A 10,745-nucleotide genomic window follows, 5' to 3' on the forward strand; every position below is an offset into this window, starting at 1 on the left:
TTTATGTTGACTCCAAGATATCACAATATGTATAAATACAGAAATCTAGGTATTCCAAATAAAAAAAATGCAAATCTGGAAAGTAAAGGTAAAAGTTTCCCCTCACATTAAGCCTAGTCATGTTTGACTCTTGGAGGTGATACTCATCTCCATTTCTAAACCGAAGAACCTCCGTTGTCTGTCTTGAAATCTGGAAAAAGAAATGTAAATGAGAAACCAAATCATGAAGAAGGAGAAGGAAGGTTTTTTTTTTTTAAAGACGAATGAGTGTAGATGCAGAACATGTACAGAATAGTGTATGTGGCAGGAAAAGTGGATTAGGATTTTCCCCTCCCTTTCTCTAGGATCTGTGATCCTCAGATGAAACTGAATAGGGAAAATTAAAAAAAAAACCAAAGGAAGTGATTGTTTACTTGCTGGTTAGTTAAACTATTAAATTCACTACCACAAGATGCAACAGCAAGACTTTAATTAGTAATTAATAACTGACAGGGTAAGATTATCAATGTCTAGTTTACTTTACCTAAATTTCTCTTGCGTCAAGATCCATACACTGATTTTGGTTTTCTTCTAACCAAGGTGGAAAATCTGTGTTTAGTCTGCACCTCTCCAAAGTGCAATGGCAGACAAGCATCCAAACAAATAAAATGAATTAGTACCTCTGTCCTGCCTGGATTAAGATTTATTTACCTCCATCCAGTCCATTGCAATTGTCAAGCACTAGTTTACCATAGAATCAGATTCCCTGGATTCTGATGGAAAGGAGTAATAGAGTTGAGTATCATCAGCATATTAGTGACACTGGCCCCAAACCTAAGACAACCTTCTTTGTATGAATGTTAAATAGCATTGAGGGGCAGGGACAAAATCCTTACGAACTTTACAAATTAATGATCAAGGAGTCAAACAGAAATCCCTCACCACCAGCCTCATAGAGTGCTCCCCAGAAAAGAAAAGAAGCACTGTAGAATAGTGCTTCCAAACTCCATCCCAGCAACACAACCCAGAAGAATACTGTGGCCAGTGGTATCAAAAGCCTTTAAGAAGTCCATCAGAACCAATAGAGATACATTCTCCAAGCATAGGTCATCCACCAAGGTAACCAAAGCCGTCTCCCTCCCATAACTAGGAATGGATAAGAACTCTGTAAGAACTAAGCCTCCAAGTCTATCTATTGTGGGTCTGCTGCTGCACATGGATTATAACATTCCTGAATTCTATGCCAAGCTTATAACTGCTGAAGCAATAAATATACAACTGCACTAGTGGAAGAGCCAGGTAACAAAAGGGCTAATTGGCCATTTGCTAATTAACAAAAAGGTTCTTCACATCATTAAAGCCTCAGTTACTGTGTGCTACTATAGTGGCAAAGGAGAAACTGCAACAATATCTCTGAAGTAGGGATTTTAATCTTCCATTGTCCATCCTCATATCCAAGAACAAGGTTTAATAGCATTCTTCCCATTGTGCTATATTCTCCTGATGTCTGTATCCTGAAAAGCATTGTAGAAATGATTCTGCACAGAAATATACGAGGGGTATTTTTTACGTAAGTTCAGTTTGAACATAAGTACACAACGAAAGTTTATTTCAAAAAAGTAAAATTATTTTCAGAAAATACATACTTCACTCTATTTTTTGACATAGTTGCCAAGTTTGTTCAAATACTTATCATACCTCTGAACCAAGTTTAAAATACCCTCTTCATAAAAACTTGCCGCTTGCTCCGATAACCAAGAGTTCACTCAAATCTTTGGTTTTTGTGGTCCTCTGTTAGGAGTTTCGGGACCCAATGGGAGCACAGTTTCCTAAACTTTAGGTGTCAGAAACAATGTTGTAAAGCACTGATCTTGACACGTCAGGAAATTCGTTTGAGAGACCTGTTATTGTGAAGCGCCTGTTCTCACGAATCCTCACTTCAATTGAAGCCACCAAATCGTCTGTAATCAAAGAAGGGCGACCGGAGTGGTCCTCATCATGGACATTGTCATGGCCATCTTTGAATTGTCGTACCCACTTACACACTTTGCTTTCACTCATAACAGTATCACTGTACACTTTATAAATCTGTCGATGAATTTTCTGCAGCAGGCAGGTTCCTTGCTGACAAAAACCGTATCACTGAGCGAACCTCACATGCAGCGGGTGAGTTGATAGTCTTAAACATTTTTAAAGCACAGAACAGAACCATACAGGTTAGCTGCAGAGCGGAAACTGAGCACAGTTGTTCCCGAGGCATGTCGGTACACGACGCATGCGCTCGTTGCGGTATGCGCGTGAACTACTAGTGTCTACAACAAAACGGACCTTACTTAAAAAATACCCCTCGTATATGGCCATTCTACCCAAAATCCCCCAGTTATACAGTGGAAACTGTTTTCTGCACAACACATTGATATCCTGTTAGTGATATCATGCTACACTTGAAGGATGATGTACAGAAGTGACAGATGTATTCCATTTTGCATTGCAATTGTGCACTGCAGTTGCACTTTGTGAATCACAGTTGAACTTTTTTTTTCGCTTCCACATTGTGAAATGGCACCCAATAACTGTGGAATTATTAAGTTGTGAAATATTTTTACTGGTGCTGGAGTAGTATATCACATGGAAATATTTATATACAGTGAGAAAATGTTGTATTTTATAAAACATACATAGAGGAAAACAGGAGATAAATTGGTTTTCATCAGAGTGCATATTTCATAAAGTCACCGGAATAAACATATCTGATAGGTTACATAAGACTTTTGTTTTTTTATTGCTATTTTCTGTCGATCCTTCAAGAATATTTTGATGTGGTTTTACAATAAATACAAACATGTAATAATACAGCAGAAATAATGAAATATTTACAATGACTCAATAGCATAGAATAAACCAACAGTAGCAATACAATCTTGTTGGGGGAGTGGGCTTATTAACAAAGACCCTCCTCATAAATGCACAGCAGAGTAACTTATTAGCAACAGCGTGACCCAGCACCAGTAGCCCAAAAGTGATAAAAAGAACAAAAGCACACAGACCAATGTTATCTCTTCCTTAGAAGGCTTTTCTTTATAGCAAAATAATATGGTTGAACTATTTACAAAAACAAGGTTTCCATAACACAAATAAAGTTCTTTATAGTTCCTTCTTTGCTTCCACACTGGGTTTTTTCCCATGAAGATAAACAGCTTAGCTTTCACTGAGCCTCTTCTAACACCAACATTACACTGGAGCTTCACACCTGAGCTTTACACATGAAACCTTCAACCTGGGGCTTCCTCTCACTGAAGCTTCCCTTTACCAGGTCTTCTCAAACACTGAGGCCTACCTCACACTGAGGCTTACTAAGATACAGGCATACCTGCTTATATTAAACTGCAGATTTTGCTAAGTCATTGCAACTGTTTAACCTTTTCAGTGCTTGACTCACATTTTTGTAATTAAAATACCCAATTAATTTTTAATATTTCCGACAAATCTCCCGATAATTTGTAATTGAAAAGGTATCATTATACAAACTTTAATACTGAAGCAATACAAATTATACAAATATTTAATATGTTCACTGGATGGTTGAAACATTTAGCTCATTATTGATTCCATTTTTCCTCTGTAACACTTACTTTTGATCTGAAAGAAAAAGATGCTGGCAAGATGTAATAGTTTAGGAACTAGTCTGTCAAAATGGGTTGTAATCAAACCCTTTTATTTCTTCACACGAAGAGCAAATGATCTGCCTGCTGTACTATAAGGTATTTAAGCACTGAATTTTAACAACATTGCAGCCCATAATTGTCTCTATTAGATCCCAAATGTTACCAAAAATGCTGAAAAAGCAGATTGTGCTAAAATACCTCTTTAAAATTTAATCACATAATTTCAGTTGCTTTTATTGAACCATTTTAGTAGCACCAATTGACTGTTGGCTAGAGTTCCATTTTAGATCCATTTCTGAGACACCAGCAGACCCTAAAGATATTAATTCTCAACAAAGCACCATGCTGGAAAAAGTTTAACATATGGTTGAAATGAGCTTTTGGGTCTTACAATATTATAACATGTTCACAATGTCATTGCTACTCACTGCATTTATACTGTAATCTAGAAATCCTGTGATGTTGTACCTCTGTCATCCCAATCTTGTGATCTTACATTATGTATATCTTGATAGAAGAGCTATAAGTACAAACAATGGATCATAAACAATGTGGGGTTTTAGGGTTGTTTTTTTTTTGTTTTGGTTTGTTTTGGAATAACAAAGGCTTAACTACATTACAGTATAATTATGAGTCATTGAGGAATAACTTAATTTAAGGTTTGTTGTAGGTTTTTTCAGGCTATATGGCCATGTTCTAGAGGCATTCTCTCCTGATGTTTCGCCTGCATCTATGGCAAGCATCCTCAGAGGTAGTGAGGTCTGTTGGAACTAAGAAAAAGGGTTTATATATCTGTGGAATGACCAGGGTGAGACAAAGGACTCTTGTCTGCTGGAGGTAGGTGTGAATGTTTCAACTGACAACCTTGATTAGCATATAATGCCCTGACATTGCCTAGAGCAAACTTTGTTGAGAGGTGATTAGATGTCCTTGTTTGTTTCCTCTCTGTTGTTGTGCTGTTGCAATTTTGACCATGACCATGTAGCCCAAATATATGACCATGGCCACATAGCCCAAAAAAACCTACAACAACCCAGTGATTCCGGCCATGAAAGCCTTCGACAACTTAATTTAACATTTAAAAATATTATTATAATTCCATGAATTCACTAGGTAGTTCAGGAGGAATATAACATGGTTCAAGTGCTGGCTATTGCTGGTAACTCAGACTTTCGTGGTAGTGAAGTGAAAACAAAGTAGAAGGGTTGAGTGTGTGCTTTGTATCACTGGCCAACAATGTGCACTATTCAGGTGTTTTAATGTAAATTTAGAGGAATGTTTCAGAGAAAGTAAAAAGTAATCAGTTGCTTTAAATTGTAACTCTATTGATTATTATTTTTCTAGACCTTTGTTCTATAACTGTAAATAATTACTTTGATAGTGGATTTGGCCAGATCTATTCTCAAAGTAGGATGTAAATACACCAAAGACACCAAATTCTGCTTGATCGTAGAAACTCACCAGGATCATTTCTGGCTCTGGTGCTGCAGGCTATACTTCAGAGGAAAGATCTAGCAAATCCACCTCTGTGTATTCCTTGTCTCAGAAAATTCATAAAATCACCATATGTCTACAGGTGATGTGAAGGCATATGCACACACACCCTACTCCACCCATCTCTCTGGGTATACCTCTAGATAGTTCTTACAAGCAAAATTCTAACTTCATATCATTTTCTTTAGAATCCACCAGTGCTTCCTGTCCGTCCCGGTTCAACATTAATTTCAATTAACAATATTCGCCACTTTCAAGAACGTGATAACAGTTATGGATACGAGTGCCTTGAAGGTAAAGACTGCACCAGCTTCTTTTGTTGCTTTGATGACTGTCGCACCGGATCATGGAGAGAAGGAAGAATACACATCCGAGTGGCGAAAATTGACTCCTACTCTAGGATCTTCTTTCCTACAGCCTTTGCCCTGTTCAACCTTGTTTACTGGATTGGATACCTTTACCTATAAATATATGTTTGACTGTTTTAAAAAGAAGAGAACTGATATTCTTAACACATCACAACAATAAGACTCTAAAGTATTCATGTCTATATTTTTTTAGTTTTTCATGATTGACAATTCTTTGAAGATCCAAAATTAAAATTGAAAATATTTAAGCAACTTCTGCTCTGAGTACTTAGAAAACTTTCTGCCAACCATTCAGATTTGAAAAGAAGGTGAACATACACATTTCCTTGCATTATTGAAGTAGCTTCAATAATGATCAGTGTCTTCAAGGCCATACTAGGAATGTTTTCATTATTTTGTCAAAGAGGAAAGCTTTTTTGCAACTGGGTTGTTGTAGGTTTTTTTCAAGCTATATGGCCATGTTCTAGAGGCATTATACATGGCCACATAGCCTGAAAAAACCTACAACGACCCAGTGATTCTGACCATGAAAGCCTTTGACAATACATCTTTTGCAGCTCTTTCACTAAAAGTAGAAAAGCCTTAAGATCTTGAAACGGAAAAAAATCACTGAAATACTTCTGATAACAGAATAAATGTATCTAGGGGAATTTTTAAGACCATTGACCAACAACATTTTTCTAGGAGGGAAATAGTTTAATTCTTCTGGCTTGACCAGTTTTTGGACAGAGATGGATGATGATGCTAAAGGCCAAACCGTCTACAAGTTCATAATCTGTGATGTTTGTATGTCTTTTGAACAAAAGTTTGGGAAATACCTATGGGGGAGGAGTAGATAAATGTTGCAATGATACTAATAGAAGTTATGATTTGTAGAAGGTGATAACTGTGCACTAAAAAAAAGTAACCAGAAAAATCAGGACATGGGTCCACCAGATCACAAATGACTTGTACTTGGCTGAAACAGCTAACTACTGCCTTATATATCTACTAAATACACTCCTGTGAAGGTTAATCTCATGTATATGTCAAGGGCAGGTTTTGGTGCCAAAATTCTGGATTTTGATAAGTCAAGGATCATTTCGTGAGATAAGAAAGCACCAATGCCGCCTTAACAACCAGCTGGCCATAGCCACTGCCATTTCCTTGCCCATGCTTTGACAACGGCAAAAAACAACAGACTAGAGGGGGTCAGTGCTTCTTTTAAGTTCTCCCAATGTGGATGAAGCTCTTTCCTTTTTCTACTCTATTAAGTAAAGAAGACACTTCCTTTTTATATTGGAGTTAAGGAACAGTGCTCACATTGACAGTGGATAAGTTGACTCATGTTTCATGGGCTGATTTTTAACTAACAATTCGAGACTTATATATGAGTATCCAGAACAATTCATTGTTCCTTAAATAACTACTTAATATGGAGTTGTAAAACACTCTTAGATAACATATTTGTTTGCCTTGAGTTACATTAATGATATGAGAGCAGTATGTAGCCAATATGTTACATAAAAAGTTATCTTTTTATCCTCTAGGTTAAATCTCTTAATTGTTTACCATTATTTTTTAAAAAAATGTCATCTGTGTCACCTTTGAAAGAGTCAAGATATTTCTTTAAGAATATAAAAGCCCAGAGACAGTCCTTGCTCCCAATCATCTGCAGTATAAACTACAAATTCCCATAATCTCTGGCCATTGGCTTTGAAGGTGTGGATGATCAAAGTTGTAGCCCAAAATGGCTGGAGAGAAATGTATTGAAAAAAAGCTGCTTTAAGGTTGCCATTAATGTTTGGCAACTTCACCTAGTAAACAAGAAGGTTCCAGGATGGGACCAATGCCACATAATATGTAAGATAAAAAATACATTAGAATCTAGTATCTTCTATTTTGAATTACTCTTCTTCGGGACTTGTTGCTAATTGTTTTTGTGCAAGTTCTTTCCAGTGTATGGCAATGTTAAAGCAAATTTGTCACAGGGTTTTCTTGGCAAGATTTGGTCTGAAGGAGCTTCTACGGCTGAATGAGTTTCCATGGCTGAGAGGAGATTCAAACCTTGCTCTCCTGGTGTCCTAGGGCCCTTCCACACAGCCCTATATCCCAGGATATCAAGGCAGAAAATCCCAAAAATATCTGAGTGTGGACTCAGATAATGTGGTATTTTCTGCCTTGATATTCTGGGATATAGGACTGTGTGTAAGGGCCCTTAGTCTTGCTAAGCACTCAGGCTGGATCTCCATGGCCCTATATTCCAGGATCTGATTCCAGATTATCTTTTTATCCCATATTATCTGCCAGTAGGGACTCATATAATCCAGTTCAAAGCAGATAATCTGGAATCAGATCCTGGGATATAGGGCAGTGTAGATCATTCCTTCTTTTGGTTACAGACTCACTGTTGTTTTCAGAGTGTTCAATCTTTGAGCCTTCTGGCTTCTTTTCCTTGTCCCACAGCATCTCTGCCCCATTAGTCCTATTGTCATCTTGGCTAGAAGTCAATCTGATAACACAAAACCATCTGGGTTAATTGTAGACATCTTTCTCTGTCCCAGCTGCCGACATCCTGAAAAACAATCATGCAACACAGAAGCTATATGTGGCTGTTGTAATCATTTGTGATGTTCCTATATAGGAAATATGAAAAGTCTCACTACTGAATGAATGTGTGGATGAAAATCAAATTTCAGCATGCACACCTGGGGGGAAAGTGCTTTTGGGCCCAAACAACATTACCCACTCCATGAATGAGAATCAGTGAGTGGCATCACACTTTATGTTGTAGCCTGAGTATGTTGTAGTAATGTTTGATGCAAAAGCATATAAAATGTAAATTGGAAGATCCTTGTTCACAGACTCAGGGACATGCTGTTAATGTAAATGGATGAGCCATGACTGATTATGGCCTAATGGTGTTTATCCAATGTATGTTTCAAGCTGTGTATTTACCCTTAATATTTGTCTGTCATACAAATATGGGTGGAACATATGCATACCTAGGTTGCCATAAATGATGCATTAAAAAGGATGTGGCTAACCTTTATACAAGACCTATCTGGAAATGAACAATTGAAGTGTGCAGGAAAATAATTTACCTCTTTGCTTCTGGAGTCATTTGTCTATTTCTTCTTGGTTAAATTGTTCTGTATAAAATGGTCTGATGTACTTGTGTTCTGTGACTAGGCCACTATGTGTTAAAGTGACTGGAAATATTGGTGTTCAAAAATCTCTGGCTCTGTATAGGCAGAGAATTGTCTGGTTTTTCTATTCTGCCTGATGGAGAGTTCTGTGAACTCATTGTCTTCGATATCCTTTAACTCACAGAAGCTGATCTAATAAAAGATACCATTTTACCTATTCTGATTTGCAATCTATATTATAATGCACTCAGCTAATTTGTTAGTGTAGTGGTGACAAAGGCTCCAGCAGTTCAGGGCATACTGATAATTTCTGGCTGCCATGGTAACTCATCAAATGCTTTAAGCCAAGCAAAAGGTCCTAAAAAAGAAAGGATTGAAAAGCCGATGAAAGGACCAAATGGGCATTTTAGTAGAAGGAGCAGATAATAGGAAATGGATGTGGAGCAGAGAGGAAAGATACTAGAAAAGAGTGGATCAGTCAATCAATCATAAGCTCAAAAAACCAAATTCAATTAATTTAACTGAGAAGAAGAAATTTAGATGCTAGGTTTATGTTGAACTCTCATTTTAAATTAATGCTGGCACTAAAAGCCTTTCCTGAATTAAGGTAAAGAATCTCATCTACAATTTTGCTCCCACCCCTCATCACACCTTGTCCCATTTTTGAACATGCCTGTTCTGTCGCTGCTGGGCTTGAAATGAAGTTCTTTTAAAACAGGACGTGCAACTTTAGCCCAACAGGAAGCCAGGGCCCCCGAAGAGAAGCCCTTAGAGAATTTCCCCCCATTAAACAGTCTTTAGAAGGCTTGAGCTTAAATACAACAAAGTCTTTTATTGATGAACAATTAAACAGAAACTTCTTTTGTCTTCAAAGATTAAACAAATGCTTCCAGGTTTCAAACAACTGGTGGCTTCTAACTGTTTCTTTGCTTTACTTCCAAGGAAAATCCCTTTCTAGCTCCTCCCAGGCTAACTGTGAGCCTAGACCTGACTGATGTGGATCCACTACCGGGCTGAACTGCGTCTCAAAACCGAGTGGACGTACCAGTAGGCCTGTAGTCACTTAGCTGGAGTTCTTGATGTTTAAAGCTGTTATTCCCTCCGAAATTCCTCAGGGCTGTAAGGCTGTTTCCCTGGAACCTTTGGGAATCTTTAGATGCTCTTAAGACTGTTCTCCCCCAGGAAGTCTTAAGGGTTGAAGCCTTTGTACAGGAGATAGTCTGTGCACGTCCTGTACATTGACTTCCTAGCTGAGACTAACTGAAAAATGGCCCCCTTCCCTTCCCAATTGCCCTGAGCAAGGGGTGGGACCAAACTCAACAATGATGGACAGGTGGCTTGCCCTATAACTGCAACCAAAAGAAGCCACCTATCTGCAGAGTCTCTGAAACTTAGGACTGCAAACAAACATTCAATGCAAAGCAAACAAAATTGGAGCTCCTGGTACAGCTGTACCAGAACAATGCCAGAATCATATATAAGCACATTATATATGAATGCTATATATTTAGCTTTCCCTTTCCTTTCTTGCTTATAATCTCATTTTTATCATTTCCTGCATGGATCCCAACCTAAGTTCCACAGTCAAGAGCTTCAGTCCTCCTTAGAAATACGAGAGGAGCCTCTATTCAATTCCAGAAGAGAACAAATGACCTTACTACTTGGTGGTTTGGAACTCGTGAGCTAAAGACTATAATTCCACAACCCTGAAGGATTAACAGAAAAACAAATATATTTGCAAAGATGCAGGAAATCTAAACTTTGGGCAAGGAATACTCTGAGAGATGTAAAATGCCATGGTTCTTTAGCTCCCTGTCGTTTAATAAATCAGTAACTTTATAACTTGATGCAGAAAGTCAGTAAATTATGAAAATTCAACAAGAAGTTGTGCGCCTTCAAGTTGTTTCTGATTTATGACAGAAACTGAACTGATCACAGTGTTTTCTTGGCAAGATTTGTCCAGGAGGGTTGCCATTGCCATCCTCTTAGACTGAAAAAGATACCTTGCCTAAGTCACCGATTAAGTTTCCGTGGCTGAGCAAGGAATGTGAACCCCGGTCTCTAGAGCCATAGTTCAACACTCAAACCACAACATGATGCTAGTACTCCCA

The 10,745-nt window shown here is 37.9% G+C and overlaps 1 protein-coding gene across 2 annotated transcripts in view; it reads left to right on the plus strand.

Annotated features, from left to right (window-relative positions):
* GABRG1 (gamma-aminobutyric acid type A receptor subunit gamma1) overlaps nt 1–8,851 on the plus strand; it is a 135,563-nt gene extending 126,712 nt beyond the window's left edge. For both annotated transcript variants that reach the window (XM_060778472.2, XM_060778473.2), the window contains one exon: nt 5,327–8,851. In XM_060778472.2, the coding sequence (XP_060634455.2) occupies nt 5,327–5,605 (279 nt within the window). In that variant the 3' untranslated portion in view covers nt 5,606–8,851. The remainder of the gene's footprint in view (nt 1–5,326) is intronic.
* Nucleotides 8,852–10,745: the final 1,894 nt, after the last annotated feature.

This window comes from Anolis sagrei, chromosome 5 (assembly GCF_037176765.1).
Source record: "Anolis sagrei isolate rAnoSag1 chromosome 5, rAnoSag1.mat, whole genome shotgun sequence".
NCBI classification, from domain to species: Eukaryota; Metazoa; Chordata; class Lepidosauria; order Squamata; family Dactyloidae; genus Anolis; species Anolis sagrei.